The sequence below is a fragment of the Ictidomys tridecemlineatus genome, chromosome 11 (assembly GCF_052094955.1).
Source record: "Ictidomys tridecemlineatus isolate mIctTri1 chromosome 11, mIctTri1.hap1, whole genome shotgun sequence".
Taxonomy (NCBI): domain Eukaryota; kingdom Metazoa; phylum Chordata; class Mammalia; order Rodentia; family Sciuridae; genus Ictidomys; species Ictidomys tridecemlineatus.
Window position 1 is genome coordinate 17514740 of NC_135487.1, and position 19381 is coordinate 17534120.

Below are 19381 nucleotides of genomic sequence, written 5' to 3' on the forward strand. Positions count from 1 at the left end.
CTTCCAGGCCAACCCTGATCCCACAGATACTGAGGGGTTGAAGGACCCCCTGAACTACATCACCAGAAGAAAGGCACAAAGAAGTCGTTTTATTAATGGGGAGAGGCTCAGAGGGGCAAGTAGTTGACCAGCCCTCCCCCCCATACACACAGTGGGCAGGACAGGAGCTCAGTTCTACCCCTAGGGAGGCTGGCAAGCAGCCTCAGACTGCAAAGTCCCCTTTCCAGGAGGATGAAGGGAACTACTCACCAACAACCGCTGGTGCTTGGCAGACTGTCCTCACAACAAGCCTGTGAGGTAGGTGTTACATTCTTGGTCTCCAGACAAGAGGCATTGAGAGGCCCACTTGCCCAGGTCATCTGCTCATGGTGGCAGTGGTAGACATTAGGCCCTGAGGTTCCCTAGTGTGTTGACTCTGTGGGACTGGGGACAGGTCTCCCCTCTTATATCTTGTAAACACACCCAGCCCCTAAGTTAGAATTGTTCATGCACAAGCCCCAGGAAGCCAGGGCCCTGGGCTGCACATGCAGGCCATAGAAAAGGCTCACTCATGAGTTCGGGCTTGGCAGTCCTTGCACAGCCTGTATATCAGGGCAAGAGAAGTGGCCCTGGGGCTGTGCAGGCCTGCCCCCACCTGAGGCAAGGCTTCCTGTGTTGGCACAGCTTCCCGGGTTAGGAAATAAGGAAAGATACAACCCATCAGGTTCTTACCTAGTAAGAAGTCTCCCCCTCCAGGAAGGGAAGCACACATGACTAAGGCCCAGACAGGACTCAAGATGGCCCCTGGCTTCCCACCTCAGGGAACTCTCGCAAGTCCCCCATCCCCTGGCCTTAAACCGTATTGTCATGGCGATGGTGGAGGTAGAGGTTCTGTTCCGGGGCTTCTGATAGGTTCATAGGCAAAGGCCAATCATGCAGGTGGGAGACGCAGGTCAGTGAGGACACCCTGAGGCCAGTCTCCCCTTTGCTGTCCCAGGCTGTACCTCGATGCCTCCCCACTATGGGTGTCAGCTCTGAAGAACACAGAGCTCCGGAGCTGACCCTGGGTAAAGCCTGGTTAAACTGGCTTTACATCAGCTGAGTCCCCACCCAGGCGCTGGCTGTTGTAAACAGGGGAGGCCAGGAAGAGGCCCACCGCTGCGGTAGGCAGGGCTCCATGCTGAACCCGGAGCAGAAAGAGGCATTATAAACCTGGTTCATTATAAAGTGGGTAGGCAGAGTCCTGGTGGAGGCTGTGGGACATTGGGTCCAGCCACCTGCAAGTCCTGGCCATGCTTCAGCTGGTGCCTGGCTGGGCAGTCAATCCGAGGGGCCTTGGCACGCCTGACAGTCCTTCATGTCCTCAGAGTAGTCCTCGATCTGAATGGTCATGGTGTGGAAGTTGAATTTCCCCTGGAGACAGGTGCTGGCCGCCTTCAGAACCGCCTGGGCGTCTGCGTTCTGAGCTGGAGGAAGAGACGACCGAGGGAGACTCAGTGCTTGGCCTTGCAGGATCAGGAGCCCCATGTCATGCTAACCCCAGCAGAACAGGACAGGCTGATCATGAACACGAGAGAGACCAAGTCTGAAAGCAGGGGCCAGGGCGAGGAGGACTTGACCCCCAGCCTCAGTTTTTTGCTTTTTTTTTTTTTTTTCCAAGGATAAATGAGATCATGATGACCAAATGAGTAATGTGCATCAAGTACTCCCAGCCCCTGGCTGCCTCCCCTCGCCCCGCCTCGGGTCCCCACCACTCACCAATGGCAATGTGAACAGACAGCACGGGCTGGGTCACGGTCAGTGCCCAGATATGCAGGCTGTGCAGGGCTTCCACCCCCTCCACCGATAGGAGCAGGTCACGTACCGCCGTGAAGTCCACACCCTTGGGAGTCCCTGAGGACGGCAGGGACAGAGGCTCAAGGAAATTGCCCTCCTACCCTGCTCTTCAAGTGCCCTCTCCTCTGAGGGGGTCTCCTTGGCCTGGGGCTGCCACCACCTCCCCAAACTGTCACGCCGCCTGCCGCCTTCCTGCTCCCACATCATCTGAAATAATCTTGTTAATTCATTTCCTCCTCTAGAGTAGAACCATCCTTTTTGTTCACCACCAGAACAGTGCCTGGGGCATAGCAGGTGCTCAATCAGTGTTTTATGTTTTTATTTTGGTACTGGGGATTGAGCCACATTCTCAGCCCTTTATTTATTTATTTATTTTGGAGACAGGGTCTCGCTAAAGACTTGCTAAGTTGTTGAGACTGACTTTGAACTTGAGACCCTCCTGCCTCAGCCTCCCAAGCCGCTAGGATTACAGAAGTGCACCACTGTGCCTGACTAACAATTGCTTGTTTTTTAATGGGGGTAAAAAAGAAAAGTTCTGACCTGAAGTCACATTCTCCTGCTGACCCCAGCCCAGCACCCATTAAAGTCCAAACCTGTGACCTTGGCCTAGGACCCAAAGCCATAAAGCACAAGAAAGCCAAGGTGAATAAGATGGTAATTCAGGGCAGCTCCACTTCAGGACAGGAGCATGGTTTGGGCCCTGTGATGCTGCAGGAAGGGCCTGCAACAGGGTGTGCTCAGTAACTGTCCCAGGTTGACCATCCCCTTCTGAGCTTCAGTCTGTCCCCTGTGCCATGGGAGCACAATCTGACCCCACTTCCTGTGGGAGGGTAACTAGAGATGGAGGGCTGCCTAGGGTCTGTGGGAACTCCAGGTGCTACCAGACACCACCCAGAAGCCACCTGGGTAGGCAGAGGCCATGCCCAGCAGGGAAGGAGGCACACTTGGGCTGGGGACAGTTCCAGGAACTGGCATACCTTAGGGCTCAGCTGAGGCCAAGATCAACCTGGGGCCCCAGGAGGTTTTCCAGCAAATGCAGATCTGGGCTCCCTGCTGGTGTGCAGAAGCCCCACCCACACCCTGTGTAGACGGACAGAGCTTGAGAGCCACAGGCCAAAAGAAAGTCCAGAGTCCATGTTACCTTCCATCAGCACCAGGATCACATCTCTCAGGATGGTCAAGGTCGTTCCCAGGACCAGGAGGGAGAAGAGGAAGGTACAGATGGGGTCCACATACTTGTACTCTGGCTACAGGAGAAGCAGAAGGCAGACTCGGGGTTCAGTCACTAGCTCAGCTTCCCTTTCCCCCCACCGGCACGTCAGGGAGAGGGGCTCCCTCTGTAGGATGGAGTGAGCCTCATCCTGGCCCTGCTTTTATTTAGTTTCTCCTTTTTATTCCAGAACAGGCAGGAGAGATCACAGCACAGGGTGAGGCCCAAGCCCTTCCTACTCATCCTTCCTTGAGGGGCTGAGACATAGGCAAAGTTTCCAAAAAAAAAAAAAATCTCAGGCATCTGGTCCACCACCCGCATATTACAGATGGGGAAATTAAGACTCAGGGAGAGCAAGCAACTCACTCGGCATAACACGGTTCAAATAAAATGCCTGGCCTTTCCACAGCACCTCACTCCCTCTGTGATGGGTAATGCACAGGCAACACAGTCCCAAGTCCACAACTAACCAGCTGTGTGACACTGTGCAAGTCACCAAACCTTTCTGAGCTGCATAAAACACTACCACCCACCCTCAGGGTTGTGTGAAGACCAGAGGTGATGATTCTTGGTAGATGTTGGATAACCATTCCTTCCCTCTCCCCAGCCTTTTGCCCCGAGCTAGGAAGATGTTAGAATCTAGAAAGCGCATGTGCAGAGAGAAGCTCCTGGTGATCTACACTCCCTGGCCCTAGCCCCACCCTCCTTCCTGTCCCCATCTCTGACCTTGAAATATAGAATAAAAGCTGCAACCAGGACACCCAAGCTCTGCAAAAAGTCCCCAATCACATGGATGAAGGCAGCTCGGACACTGGGGTTCTCTTGCTGCTGGCTGGTGTCTTCATGGCTGTGTCCGTGGCTGTGACTGTGCCCGTGGCCAGACTGGTGAAGGGTCAACCCCATTCTACAAAAGTGGAGACAAAGCCCAGGGATCACTAAGGTAGCAGCAGGCACTTCAAATCACCCAAATCTGTGGGGCAAAAATGTCAAGCCCCCACACTCTGGCCAAGTGAGAGCCCAGCCCGTGTGGTCTTGGTTCTGAGCCACAGGAGAAAGGGCTCAGCTCCAATGCCAGGCTGAGCCTGGGCATGGTGATGCCCACTGACAGAGCTCAGAGCAGGAGGGCATGCACAAGTCATCCAGTTCACGCATGTCACAAATGGGGAAACCGAGGCCACTGCACAACGGAGGGAGCCCAAATGACACTCCTTTGCTCTACACAATACTGCTCCCACGGAGACCAATTCAGCCACGTCCGCTTGAAAAAACGACCCGGATTATGTCTGTAGGGACATCTGCGGCAACCAGACTTATCCCTCCCCACTGCAGGTCAATTGTGACATGGCCTCCTTCTTCCAAGAACAAAGGTACAGTGTGAGAAAGGGCCACCAGTGGGGAATCGGGGCCACACTCACATGATGTTCACAGCCACAGCACAGCCCGACGTGATCAGCATGGTCCCCCCTTCGATCTCATAGTTCCCAGAGATGAGTCGCTCCACAGCCAGGTACACCAGCACCCCAGTCACGACCCAGATGGACAGCACAGAGACCAGGGCTCCCAGGATCTCTGGAGAAGAACCCACACCCCAAAGCCACCTAAGCACAGAGCCCTATAGCTGAGGGGGGCTCCCCCACCTCCATGCTCTCCCCTCCCCTCCCCTCTGCCTGGATTCGCCTGGGCTTCTCAGAAGGGGTGGCTGGCACCTTTCCCAACCACTCACATATCTGAGAATGTCAGAGCCATTTGTGGTACTGAGGGGTGGAACCCAGAGCCTCACACCTGCTAGACTGGCACTTCCACTGAGCTACACCCTCAGCACTTTTACAACTTTATTTTGAGATAGGGTCTTGCTAAATTGCCCAGTTGGCCTCAGACTTGTGATCCCCCTGCTCAATCTCCCAAGTAACTAGGTCGAGACAGAATATGCACCATCATCCCTGACTATAACATGAGAGTCAGAAGGAGATTAAGAATTCATCGGGGCCAGCACGGTGGAGCAGGTTTGTAATCCCAGCGGCCGGGGAGGCTGAGACAGGAGGATTGCGAGTTCAAAGCCAGACTCAGCAACAGTGAGGGTACTGAGCAACTCAGTGAGACCTTGTCTCAAATACAAAATAGGGCTGGGAATGTGGCTCAGTGGTTAAGTTCCCTTGAGCTCAATTCGCAGTACCAAAAAAAAAATAGACTTCATCTGGAAGCTTAGCAGGGTGGCTCACATTTGCAACACCAGTGACTCGGGAGGCTGAGACAAGAAGGTCTCAAGTTTGAGGCCAGCCTTAGCAATTTAAGGGGGCCCTAAGTAATTTAATGAGACCCCGGCTCCCCCCAAAAAATAAAAAGGGCTGGGGATGTGGCTCTGTGGTTGAGTGCCCTGGGTTCAATCCCCAGTACTAGGGGGTGGTGGGGCCTCCCCTGGGTCAGACTTGTTTGTTTTACATGGAAAGAAACTGATTTATTAAAATATATTCCTTTTGTTAGGGCAGCTTCCGAGAGGAGAGGCTGGGCCATCCCCCATGAGGAGGAAAATGACGAGGCTGGTGGGAAGTGAAGGGGGAGTTTAAAGCCAGTGTCTCCCAGCAGGCTTTGCTAACCTACCCTCCCCCCAGAGTTGATCCATGGAGTTATGTGCAGTGTTAATGCCATTGTCATTTGTTCTTGGGGTTCCTGAGCCACTGCTTCCTTCAGAAGGTGAACTTTGCTTCCCTGAAGACTAGGAGTTCCTGGATGAACTGGAACCGGGGCTACTCCATCAGACTGGGAGTTCTCAGAGGACAGAGGCCACCTAAGGTTGACAGCTTCTTTGCCTACCCAAGTCACCCTCCTGACCTTACTCAGGGATCCAATCCACCTTAAGAACCCCTGTTCTGACCCACCCCCCCTCAACCCCATCTCCAGCCCAACAGGGGTCCTCACCAGCTCGCTGCCAGCCGAAGTTCATGGTCTTGGTGGCTGGTCGGGAGGACATCCATAGAGAAAAGAGGCTGATGAGCATGCTGGCAAAGTCAGTGAGCAGGTGGGCTGCATCTGTCATGATGGCCAGGCTGTGCGCCAGGTATCCCCCTGCAAGGGCAAGGTCAGGAGGTCCTTATCAGTTCACCAAAGAGCCAACTCCCTAGACTGTGTGCAGCAGGGGAGACCCACAGGTTCTGGAAGAAGACACTGAGTTCAATGGCCTCTCCACCCATCAGCTGTACAACCAAGAGCAAGGGATTTACACTCTGAGCCTGGACTTCCACTGTCTGTGAAAAGGGTTAACAACATGTACTTGAAGGGTCAAGGTGAAAATCGAGTTTAGGGCTGGGATGTGGCTCAAGTGGTAGCGCACTCCCCTGGCATGCGTGTGGCCCGGGTTTGATCCTCAGCAACACATACAAACAAGATGTTGTGTCCGCCGAACTAAAAAAATAAATATTAAAAAAAATTCTCTCTCTCTCTCAAGTTTAGATAAGTTCAAGTTTAGATAAAATCAAGTTTAGATAAGACCTGGAAAGCATAATAGGTAATCAGTACATGTTCTTTCCTTCTAGGAATTCAGACCTTCCCTATCTACTAGATGTGAGTGATCTTTGAAAGATTACTTAACCTTAACATGCCTCAGTTTCATCACCTGTAAAATAATAAGGAGAATAACAGCAAGCACTGTAGGTCTAGGTTGCCCTAGGGGTTGCCCTAGGGGCACATGAGATGACGTGCATATAGAGGACTTAGCTCATCAGTGCACAGCACCTGGGGCTATGGTAATACAGGGAACATCCAGGCAGCCCCCTAGCCTACTTCATTTGGCGAGCCCAAAAGTCCTTACCAATGACTTCTCCAATCATGAACACCAAGCAGATGGCAGAGGCCACGTAGAGCTGGCACCGGGCCTTCTCCTTCTTGGGGTCACAGTGGCTGTCAGGACCCTTCTGAGCATGGCAGTAATGGTTGCTCCCAGCGACCAGATCGACAGTCTGAAAGTTCAGGCCAGGCTCGGGGAGAGAGATCCATCCACTCCCCTCCCGCCACAGAGATCCTATGTATTTCCTGGCCAGGGAGGAAGGGAGAGAAATCACTCAGCAGGGAGATGATGGGAGCAAGGAGGGCTGACTCCAGTCCCATCTCTCTGTGAGGCCTTGGTGTTCCCATGTGTCCAAGGGAAGACCAGCTAGAACATTCCCAAGTTCAGCAGTCCCTGGCCAAAAGGTAGGAAGGCCGAGTTCAGAGGAAGATGCTAAGGGAATGGGAGTCTAGGGGCCCTGGGGGGGGGGTGGTGGGGTGAATGGGCGTGATCCCTCCCTCATCCTTTCCAAAGCGTGTTGGAGTGACTCTGGGAACCGGCCAAGGGGCAGGCTGTCCAGTCAATCGACGAGAGAACGGAGCTAGGTCTCAGAGAGAGGAGCAGAGCCTCCCCCTCCCTGACCTACTGGGGAACGCAGGGCGGGCTCACAGCGGGCCTGCCCCGGGGCAAAGTGCTGGACTGGAGGTGGAGCCCCAGGCATCCCGCTACCTTCCCCCACCAGGAGAGGCAAGGGTCGGGTAGTACAGAACTCTCCCAGGAGAAGCGATCCCTGGGGCCACAGGATCACCGTCTTTTCCCCAGGCCTCACTCCACCCTCCCGCGTGGTCCCGGTTCGGCCTCCGACGAAACCAACCACAGCCGGGATGGCCAAGGAGGAGGCGCGTCTGACGCCGCCCGAATTCCCTTTCTCCCCCGGTTCCCGCCTTACTGGATTCCGCGCCTGCATTCCAACAGGTGCTGCTTCTCCACGGTGTCCATGGGGACCTGCGCGTCCCGAAGCGGGTCCTTAAGCCGTGCGCCCTAGAGGTTGCGCGCGGAGTTCTTGGCCGCACCGCACACTCCCACCTGTCACGAGGTCCCGGCCGCCGCTGTGCCGACTGTCCCCTGCAGCTGCCGCTCTTGCTCGGTGCGCCCAGCACTCTAGGTCTCTGGGCCAGTCGCTGAGCCCCGCGCCGGCCCGCCGGCTTTATCCCCGGCCCTTGCCAACCCGTGTGAAGCAGCCCTCCGCGCGTCGTGTGCAAAACCGGCGGGGAGGGGGAGGGGCCGGCTGCAAAGGCTTCGCGGCGCTGCCTGGAGCAAGGGCCCCCGGCGCCCGTGGGCCCCCAGGAGCCGCCTTGACTGCTACCAAAGATCCTAGAGGCTAATCGCCACGCGGCTGCTTGGTGTTGCTAAGCTAAGACTAGGTGACCGCTGCGCGCACTCTTCCGCCCCTCGAGAAAGTTATGGGGTCCTTGTTTCTAGAAATCCACTCGGGTTGCTCAGAGAGCAGGAATGGTCCTGGGGCTCAGGTCATGTCTCCCCAGGATTTATCATTTTTTCCCCTCGAGGGAGGGTGTTCCCCTGAGGTCGTGTGTATGTTTTTTCCCTCCCACTCGGGCGGGGGCTAATCCTGAGGGCGGAGTATGCTGCCAAATTGGAGAGGCTGCCTTTGAACCTGCATCCTCCCGCCTCAGGCTCCGAGTCTCGGAGGTGACGGGCGTGCACCGCCCCGCCCGGCTCAGTTCAGCCACTCTGAACGCGCACTGATTAGAATCCGAAGTGAACGGCTGTACCTCCAACCCTACCAAGAGTATCTGCTCGGGCGACCACAGATGTGAGTCAGGTTCCTTAACAAGGGCCACTTGGGCAGAACTGACACCACAAACACCAGCCCCTCATGAGGCCCCCGGAAAGACGGACAAACTCCTGGACGATGCTGGCAGAAGGGGCCAAGCATGGTGATACCGTCTGCCTGTGCCTGGGTGTCCTACCCGCTTACGCACACTTAAGGCAGTGCCCTACTACAGTCAATCCGCGGCCCCCATGCTGGCCTCCGGGGGCTCTCTATGTAGAAAGGATTTCTTGCTGGTTACTTCCCTGCCAATCAGGTCACCAACAAGCTCTTCCTACATAGAGAGCCCCCTTCCGAGGCCATGGGAATTGGTTTCTGCATAGTAAAATTTGAGGTCCCCTGTATAAAGTCTTGCAGGTCATCTCAGACAGGTAATCACCTGTCTCCTGGTTGATGCCTTGTTGCTTTGAAACTTACATGTTTTTTTCCTTTTTCCCAATCTTCCCTAAATTTCTCCTTAATCTTTTCTCCCTAACCTTCTCCTTCCTGATCTCCCCTCCCCAATCTCACCTTCTCTGAATCACCTCTACAAAAGCCCCCTGTTCCTGTGGATAGGCAGAATCGCAGTCTTTGGGACAGGAGTCCCCTGTGTTTCTCCTTTGCTAGCCAAGCAATAAAACCTTTTCCTTTTTTCTCAAGACCTTGTCTTCTTTACTGGATTGGCATCCAGGACAAGGACCAAGCTTTCGGTTACATCCTCACTAGATTATAAACTCTTTGAGAACAGAAATGAGTTTAGTACTTGTTACATTTTAGCTCAGCTCTATATCAAAACCATCAATTAAAAATGTTCACCTACAGCCCTACTGCCAGGGATTTACATTAAAGACATAATTAAAGACTCTAAAAAAGTTAGGGAATGTCAATCATCTGGGCTTGGTGGAACACCCCTGTAATCTCAGGTCCTCTAGAGGCTGGAATTTTTTTTTTTTTTTTTTTTTTTTTTGCCTTATTCTCTTCTGAGGCTGGCTGCTGAGACAGGAGGATCTCAAGTTCAAGGCCACTCTCAGCAACTTAGTGAGATTCTGTCTCAAAATGAAATTTTAAAAAACAGCTAGGATGCTGGCCAGGATGGTAGTGCATGCCTATAATCCCAAAAACTGGAGAAGTCCAATGGGAGGATCACAAGTTCAAAGCCAGCCTCTTAGCAAGGCCCTAAGTGACTTAATGAGATCCTGTCTCAAAATAAAAAGGGCTAGAGCTGGGGATATACCTCCGTTGGTAGAGTGCTTGGCTTACATGCACAAGGCCCTGGGTTCAACCCCCAGCACCATAAAAAAATAAATAAAATAAATAAATAAAATAAAAAGGGCTCAGAGGGGCACAAGCCTATAATCCCAGCAGCTTGGAAAGCTGAGGCAGGATGATAGATCCTCAATTCAAAGCCAGCCTCAGCAATTTAGCAAGACCCTAAACAACTCAGCAAGACCCTGTCTGTAAATAAAATATTTTAAAAAGGACTGAGGATGTGTCAGTGGTTAAACACCCAGAAAAACAACAACAACCAAAAAACACCTGGAATAATTTTTAAAGGGGTGGAGGCTGGAATGGATGTCAGTTATAAAGGGCCCTGGATTCAATCCCCAATACTAGAATAAAATAAATTTTTTGTCTTATTCGAATTCTACACACACACACACACACACACACACACACACACACACACACTTTCTGACACTGGGGATTGAACTCAGTGGCGCTTTACTGTTACCCAAAACTCAGTTCTTGTTCCCATGCCAGTCCAAAACCCAGGGCATGGTTTTAAGGAAAAGGAAAAAGAAGTCCCAGAGACTGTCATTCTGCCCATCAGCAGGAACAGGAGGCTTTTAAAGAGGTGACTCAAAGGCCACCTTCCAGGTGTTCTCTGCTGGAGTTGTCATCCCATTGTTAATTTGAGAGATAGTCATTTCTAAGATCTTTTGTTGCCATCCAAAAATCTGGATTACTTTGTTCCTGTGTCGGTGTGTTCTCAAGAACACATGTCTAAAATGGGGGAAGAAAGGTAATCCTGTTTTCCCTGAGATTAGAGAGGAAGAGAAAGAATCACGTCCATTTAAAAAATAAGCTGCAGTGGCAGAGCAGCAAGGGCTATATTCAAAACATTAGGAGCACCGCTGTCATTTCCACTGAGCTAAGTACCCAGTTCTTTTGACTTTTTTTGTTTTGTTTGTTTTGAAAAATTACTGAGGGTCTCACTAAATTGCTGAGACTGGCCTCCAATTTACGAACCTCTGGCTTCAGCCTCCTGGGTTCCTGGGTCTACAGGCATGCTCATATATTTATTTCATTAAAAAAATTTACAGTAGATTTAAGTCACTACTCTTCCATGATGCATATGATATACATATATTCTGGGTTTTGTCCACTGTTCCTGGCTCACATCTCTCTTGTCAAGACAGACCATAGAAACTAGGACTTTCCTTCCATCAGGCACATACCAGAAACTCTAATCTCTCCTCACCTTTCTGTCCAAAAACTGGCAATAAATAAAAACATTCTCTGACCCACCCTTGTCTGATAGTAGGTTGTGAGACCCACTTTATCTCAGAAGGTCCAGCCCCATGCCCTAGAGGAAGGAATGATAAACTGAGAATCTAAACTGACAGGCCTAGTAGGTTTTCTCTACTACATCAGGTCACACTGAATAAGAATATCAATGGCCAAGGCCCTCAGGAGATCCGGTCTCTAAACAAAATACAAAAATTTAAAAAAGGGCTTGAGTTGTCACTCAGGGGTTAAGTGCCTCAGAGTTCAATCCCCAGTATTAAAAAAATAAAAATTAAAAAAAAATAAAAGATATCGGGGCTGGGGATGTGGCTCAAGCGGTAGCGCGCTCGCCTGGCTTGCGTGAGGCCCGGGTTCGATCCTCAGCACCACATACCAACAAAGATGTTGTGTCTGCCGAGAACTGAAAAATAAATATTAAATAAATAAATAAATAAATAAATAAAAGATATCAATGGTCAGTCTTATTCAAACACAGGAACCACACCTGGAAGCCAACTGGTAGACTATTACTGAGCACCGAGCAAAGACCTATTTCTAATGTAAAATATCTTGAGGCTCCCCTGTGGGAACACCTCCAGCCTACTCCTAGGTCTCCTGGATGGAAAAAAGGAAGGTGGGGGTGAACCCGGATGGAAATTATAGGGAGGCCACAGCCTAGATACTTTTTCAGTGCTTATTTTACACAGATTTTGCTCCAAGCTCTACAATATATCACCTCCTAAATATAATATATATATATCACCTCCTAAAATGCACATCAAAATGGGTCTTTCTGCTATAGGACCCCTCCCTCCCACTTGAGGGGAGTTCTGTCTCTGCTCACTTAAATGAATCCTGCTCCTTTCACTCTTCCCTTCCATGATTGTCCATGGATTGTAATCTTCAAAATTTCCGAGACAAGAACCCAGAAGGAAATTGGTGAAGTGGGGAATCAAGTCACGCCTCAGAACTCGGGTTTCAACACTGTTTTGTTCAGCCACATTTCTACATGGCTGACCAGGCTTTAATCATGCTCATAACACAGAGTCTCCATAAAACCCCCAAAGAAGCCGGGCGCAGTGGCGCAGGCCTGTAATCCCAGCGGCTCAGGAGGCTGAGATGGGAGGATCACGAGTTCAAAGCCAGTGTCAGCCAAAAGCGAGGCCCTAAGCAACTCAGTGAGACCCTGTGTCTAAATAAAACACAAAATAGAGCTGGGGATGTGGCTCAGTGGCTGAGTTCCCCTGAGTTCAATTCCCGGTACCAAAAAAAACAAACGGCAGGGTTCAGGAAGTTTCCAGATAATCAAACACATGGAGACTCCTGGAGGGTGGTGTGCCTGGAGAGGGCACGGAAACTTGGAACCCCTTCCCACACACCTTGCCCTATGAGTCTCTTTGTTACCCAAAGCTTAGTCCTTGTCTCTGATGTCAACGCAATAACAAGAACACGGTTTTAAGAAAAAGGGAAAGAAGGTTTATTGCTTCGTTAGTAATGGGGAAGCACAGGGGACTCCCGTCCCAGAGGCTGTGAATTTTGGGGATTCAAAGCCTACATTCCACGAGTTCTCTGTCGGGAGTTATAATTCCATTGTTAATTGGGGAGGTAGTCATTTCTGCGATCTTCTGGTGCCATCCCCAAAGTCTGTGTTGCTTCCTTCCTGTGGGGGGTGTGGGCTCAAGGACAATATCCGCCCTGATCTTCTCCTCCCTAATCTCTCCTCCCCAATCTCACTTTCTCTGAATCAACTTCTAAAAAAGCCTGTAGATAGGCGGGATCACAGCCTTTGGGACCGGAGTCCCCAGTGTTCCTCCTTTGCCAGCAATGCAATGAACCTTTTTCTTTGGATTGTCATCGAGCTTTAAGTAACACCGTGATCAAACTCAAGGAGTGGGTTTGGGAACCCCGATTTATAGCCGGTCGGTCAGAAGCACAAGTAAAACAACCTGAGGCTTGTGACTGACACCTAAAGTGGGGGGAGACCAAGTCCTCCAGGTAGATAGTATTAGAGTTGAATTATGTAGACACCCAGCTGGTGTCCCCTGCAGAATCAATTGCTTGCTGGGTTTGCGCACATGGTGTCAGAACCCTGTGGTGAGAGTCTAACAGGAGAAATGGAGTTCGAGGTTGTCCCTGAAAGGCCAGTGACTCCACCGAGACGGAGAGTCAACCAAGAGATTTTATTGGGGGGCTGCCCAAAGGAGAGGTAGAGAGGGGGGGGTGCAGAAAGATAAAGAAAGGGTAGAGAGAGGAAAGAAAGAAGAGGAAGAGAGCAGAGGACACAGAAGAGAGAATGTGTTTATAAGCTTTGGCTAAAGAAGAGTTGCTTACGTGGCGGGTGCTGATTGGCAGGGTGACTGGGATCACCACGGGGACACAGTGTCCTATGGGGATTGGTCGAGGAAACCTTTGAATTTGGCGCTCTTGGCTTGGAGGCCTTTGGAGAGGAGGGGGAGGGTAAGGGATTCCATGAAGTTCTTCAAGAAGGGGAGTCTCCCACACACCCAACAGTCCCACCACCCGCGTATCCTCAGAATGCATTTTAATCAATTTGCAAGAGTTCAACTAACCAAAAAATTCATTAATAAAAACTTCAGACAGGTACAGTGGTGCATGCCTGTAATTCAGCGATTAGGAATGTTAAGAATCGCAAGTTTGAGACCAGCCTCAGCCACTTAGCGAACCCTGTCTGAAAAATTGAAAAAAGGGCTGGGGAATGTTGCTCAGTGGTAAAGCACCCCTGGGTTCAGTTCCCCAGTACCAAAAAAGAAAAGAAAAAAAAAATTGAAAAGAAAATGGTGGGTCCATGGGGGTACACTATTCTTTCTACTTTTCAGTATTTAAAAAATTTCCCATAATGAAAGGTTTAGGGAGGGGGAAACCTTTCCTGATGATTCTGATGTAGCAGCCTATGGAACTATATTTGAGATTCATTGGGGAAAAAAACCCTCAAACCAGCTTTCCTCTCTTGCAAGGTGATCTTAAAGGAAGTTTGTAGATCAAGACCCCTTTTTTAGGGGGCTGGGATTGTGGCTCAGGGGTAGAGTGCTCACCTAGCACGTGCGAGGCCCTGGGTTCAATCCTCAGCACCACATAAAAATAAATAAGTGAAATAAAGAGATTGTGTTAAACTATAACTTAATAATAATAATAATAATAAAGAACCCTTCTTTAGGAGCTAGGATGAAGCTCAGGCCTTGCCGAGCATGTGGCGAGGTCCTGGATTCAATCCCAAACACCAGAACAGCAACAAAGAACGAAATCACCAGCTTGAAGTATTCAAATTTGCCAGGACAGAAACAGCCTTAGTGTGTTTGGTTTTGTTTCCACTAGGGATTTAACCTAGGGGCGCTTTATCACAGAGCCACATCCCCAACCCTTTTTGTTTTTTATTTTGAAACAGGGCCTCACTGAATTGCTGAGGCTGACGATGAATTTTTCATCCTCCTGCCTCAGCCTCCCTGATCGCTGGGATTACAGGTGTGAGCCACCGCGCTCAGCTTTTCCTGGAATTTAAAGGAACTGACTTCAGAGCTTAGCCTGACCTCCACCCGCCCCCATAAGTGACAAGATATGAGACTGCAGTGCCTGCTTCCCATGTAATCAGTAACCTGGAGTGGCCATCTGGAGACGGAATGTACCCAGGTTATGATACTGATTCTTGTGATTTCATGGTACAGAAGGCTTTGTCTTTCTGGTTTCAAATTATTTTGGTCTTCTGTGGGAAGATACTTTGTGAGATAAAACCACCAAGAAAAGCAAGTGAGTGATTACCTGAAAAAGGACACTGGCTAACCTCAGGCAGAAGGAGCAGCTACGTTGGAGGGAGACAGGAGGACAGTGCTGGGGGCTGGCAGGATTCTTTGTCTTGGCCTGAGTGGTAGTAATGCAGGGCTTCATTAAACCTTATAACTACTTTTATGCACTTATGTGTGTGCTACACAATTTTCTAAAAATTAAAAATTGAGAAAGGTCTAGAAAAGAGATCAAAATCTGATTCCTTGCAATTCCCAGTTAGGGACCAAGTTAGCTTTAGGAAAAACTCTTGGAAGGGAAGTGGGCAGAGGTGGGAAGGGTTAGGGCTTTCCTAAAGGGAGTTCAATCATGTGCTAGTTCTGGGGGAGTCATGTGAGCCAAGAACTCCCTAGTTCTTGCTGGGCTAAATATTCCATCCACCAAAAAAGTAATGAGACCAAGATCAGGCAGCACTTAAGGGTCTCAGCTTCCTTTAAGGCAGGACTGCTCCTGGCCTTACCTTGCCATTGTGATGTGCGTGTCTAAAAGGCTGGACAGATTCCGCAGGGTATAGACAAGTATATACAAAGTTTGAAGTTACAGGTCCCTGGGGAGTGACAGTACAGAGTTCCAACTCAACTGGACCATGGAGGTGCCCACTAGGGGGCCACGTGATGCAACCTGGGAGTGCAGGGAGCCAATTTCAACTCGGAGAGGAAACAGGAGATGGGAAGGAGTCAGCCGACAAACCTCCCCTCCTCCTCCCTGCCCCCACAAACTGCTGGAATTTGCTGCCTTCTGTGTGACCTTCTAGGTGCTTTCAGACAGCCACAGCGGGGCTTTGGTGAAGCTGTGGCCAGCTTGGTAATGCAGCCAGTGTGCTTTTGCCTCTCCATCTGCCTTACTTCCATCTTCCTTTATTCTGTTTACCCTTGGACTTGAAAATACAGACAGGGTCACACTGAGTTGTGGAGGTCCTTGCTGAGTGGCTGAGGCTGGCTTTGAACTTGCGATCCTCCTGCCTCAGCCTCCTAAGCCGCTGGGATTACAGGTGTGTGCCACCGAGCCTGGCTACAACCCAGGCTTTTTCTCAGGCCTGTTTTCTGGTGAACCAGAGCAACAATACATCAAACCTCCTCTGTAAGGACCACCTCAGGGCTAGTTTTCCATGGAGCTCGCATTGGGAAATGCTGGTTTAAAGATGCTTCTTCAACCAGGGTGGTAGTGTAACAGGGGTTCACTTGATGCTTTGACTATAACCCTCATTGCTTGGAAACTCACTTGACTTTTTCTTTTTCCCAAACTTCTCTTCCCTGGCTTTCTCCTCCCTCGTCTTCTTTCTCTGATCTCCTTCCTGATCTCCCCTCTCTAATCTCACTTTCTCTGAATCACCTCTTGAAAAGCCCCCTGTTCCTATACTAAAGGGCAGAATCTCAGCCTTTGGGACAGGAGTCCCCTGTGTTTCTGCTTTGCTAGCAAAGAAATACATCTTCTTTTTCCTTTTTCTCAAAACCGTATCCTTGTTATTGGATTGGCATTGGGGACAAGGACTGAGCTTTCTTCAATAGTGGCACACACTTGTAATCCCAGCTACTTGGGAAGTTGAGGCAGGAGGATGGCAGGTTCAGTGTCCCTGGATTCAATCCCCAGTGAAGGATTCAGAAATGACAGCCCCCAAAACGGTGGCCTGGGAAGAGGGAGGAATATGGCAAAACATTGATAACATTGATCCTTTCTCAATACATGCTTTCCCAGTGTCAAGACAGTCCCTGGATAGGAGCCCAAACTCGATCCTTCCCCCAATAAATCCTTTCCCAGTGAAAATACAATAGGCCCTGGAGGGAAAGAGGTAGGTGCTGAACGCTGAACTCTGGATCCTCCATCCTTGCCCAGTAAAAACAAATTTCAAAGTCTCACAACCAGTTTCCTGAGTGCCCAAACTGATGGACCCCCCACCACCACCACACAAAAGACCCCCTTCTTGGGTGAGATATAAGTCTCGCTGAACTCCCTAGGGAAAACAGGATGAATGAAAGAAAACTCAGATGGTTTGTAATCACAGGAAGAGAGCTTGTGCATTTATTAAAACAACACAGGACACGGACTCAGACCCCCACCACGGCGGGGACGGGACCTGAGATACAGTACATTTCCCCTTCCTAGGCCCCTGAGTGCTGCCCTGCCCCCCCTCCCCTATGAAGGAAGGAAGGGGGTGGCTCCATCTGCCTGGCTTTCTCCCCCTCTTTCTGACAATCAAGCGTTATACAAAAGTTCCTTTACAAAAAGCACCAAATTGGCATACATATACAAGTATGTACAAAAAGAAAAAAAAAATCACATTTTAAAAATGTACAAAATATTTCATTTTGCACCAACGTAGAAAAGTATCCTTTGTGATTGTTTCAAGCACGTTTCCCATTCTGGTTCAGTGGCTGCTGGACACAGCGATGGGGTCCTACTCTAGTCCCTGCTCTCTGAGCAGAGATGACATACCTCCCGATTGCAGCTGGGCCCCGACCCCTCCCACCCGGGGCCTGTCACCAAGGCAGGTGGGTCCGCCCCCCCTCCCCAGTCTCTCTGCATCCAGAGGGTCTCTCATCCAGCTCCTTATTGGTGTCCTGAAATTTTAAAAAGAGGCACTTGGTCAGAAAGGGATTCAGACCCAGAGCTTAAGAAATGTAGCAACTTAAGAAATATAGCAATTATTTTTAATTTTTTTGGAGTTGTAGATGGACAGAATACCTTTATTTTATTTATTTAAAAAAATTTTTTTAGTTGTTGATGGATCTTTTTTTATTTATATGTGGTGCTGATAATTGAACCCAGTACCTCACACATGTGAGGCACGCGCTCTACCATTGAACCACAACCTCAGCCCTTACTTATTTATTTTTATGTGGTGTTGAGGATCGAAACCAGGGCCTCAGGCATGCTAGGCAAATGCTCTGCCACTGAGCCACAACCCCAGTCCTTTTTTTTTTTTTTTTTTTGTAGTGCTAAGGACTGAACCCAGTACCTAGCAGCGACTTAGAAATAAAGCCATTAAACCACATTTCCTTCTGGTCTCTTCCTTTTAAAACCAAAGTGGAGCCCAGTGCAGTGGTGCACACCTGTAATCCCAGCAACTTGGGAGACTGAGGCTGGAGGATCACAAATTCAAGGCCAACCTCAGCAGCTTAGCAAGACCCTGGCTCAAAACTTAAGAAGGGCTGGGGGATAGCTCCATGGTAGAGCACTCACTAGCATGTGTGGGGCCTTCTGTTTGATCACAGGTATTGCAAAAAAGAAAATAAATAAATCTGTAATTTTTAAAAGGTTAACAATGAATTTTCAAAAACTTTGAATCCTGTGCTGCCTGATGAAACATCTCAGGACCTAGCCTGGCTTAAGGCCCCTTGTCTTTTCCCTCAGTGGCCTGTCTTTTCCCTTTCTGTGTAGAATTGCTTTACACCGAGGAGGGTCACTTACATATAAAACGGAAACTTTCTATGATGAATAATTTGGGTTTTTGTTTGTTGGCACTGGGAATTGAACCCAGGGGTACTCTACCACTGAGCTACATCTCCAGCCCTTGTTTAATTTAAAAAAAATCTTTTTATTTTGAGATAGAGTCTTGCTAATTTGCTGAGGGCCTCACCAAATTGCAAATTACTAAGGCTGGCCTCAGACTTGAGATCCTCCTTTTTTTTTTTTTTTTTTTTTAAATATTTATCCTTTAGTTATCCGCGGACACAACATCTTTGTATGTGGTGCTGAGGATCGAACCCGGGTCGCACGCATGCCAGGCGAGCGCGCTACTGCTTGAGCCACATCCCCAGCCCCTGAGATCCTCCTGCCTCAGCCTCATGAGTCTCTGGGATTACAGGCGTGCGCCACTGTGCGTAGCTGGTTTTCTCATTAAAGGTAAAGAGTAATAACCTTGCCCTTCATGGGTTTAAGACACACACTGGGAATAGGACAAAGTGTCACCCCCAATGCCGGCATGGCACTGTGCAAACGGTAGGTACCTGAGATGTTACGGAAGGAATGGATGGAGACCCTTGGAGTTCTTACCTTCCTCCTTCCCTTCTGTGGACACTTCCTCTCCCTGATCTTCCTCTTCCTCAGTGAACTCTTCCTCATCCTCATCTGTGACAGAGGCCAGCTGTGTTAGGATGGGGCTGCTTCCCCAGACCAGCTGCCAGGAACAGCCAGGCTGCAGGCCCTCTCCCCCTGCCCGGCTCCAAGGGCCACCAGGAGGCCGCAGAAACCTGTCCCAAGGCCAGGCCTCCATGTTCCTGCCTCCTGGGGACTCTTTTCTCCCCTCCAGCTGCAGGGTTTATCCCTGTTGGCCTATGGCCACAGAGACCTGGGGGGACCTAGGGAGCAGCCCTCATGCCTTTGCACATCTCAGACAGACAGAGGTTGCCTGGGGAGCACAGGACAGACCCCTCCTTCTCAGGTCAGAGTCCTACAGGATCATTTTACTCCGCTTTTGAAATCGGCTTGCTCAGCACCCCACCCATCTTCCTCATTCCTCAGC

General features: G+C 50.1%; 2 protein-coding genes across 5 annotated transcripts in view; both read right to left on the reverse strand.

Moving 5' to 3' along the window:
* Nucleotides 1–69: 69 nt before the first annotated feature.
* Slc30a2 (solute carrier family 30 member 2) lies at nt 70–8342 on the reverse strand. Its single transcript, XM_005317630.5, has 8 exons — nt 7735–8342; nt 6831–7051; nt 5942–6088; nt 4441–4594; nt 3752–3929; nt 2957–3062; nt 1738–1872; nt 70–1445 (listed from the first exon to the last, which is right to left on the reverse strand). The coding sequence occupies exons 1-8, from the start codon at nt 7782–7784 to the stop codon at nt 1300–1302; spliced, it is 1137 nt and encodes a 378-aa protein (XP_005317687.1). The 5' UTR covers nt 7785–8342; the 3' UTR covers nt 70–1299.
* An 8566-nt stretch (nt 8343–16908) lies between these two features.
* Nucleotides 16909–19381, reverse strand: part of Trim63 (tripartite motif containing 63) — a 41756-nt gene continuing 39283 nt past the window's right edge. For all 4 annotated transcript variants that reach the window (XM_078025644.1, XM_078025643.1, XM_078025642.1 and 1 more), the window contains 2 exons: nt 18913–18987; nt 16909–17477 (listed from right to left, as the gene is read on the reverse strand). In XM_078025644.1, the coding sequence (XP_077881770.1) occupies nt 17467–17477; nt 18913–18987 (86 nt within the window). In that variant the 3' untranslated portion in view covers nt 16909–17466. The remainder of the gene's footprint in view (nt 17478–18912; nt 18988–19381) is intronic.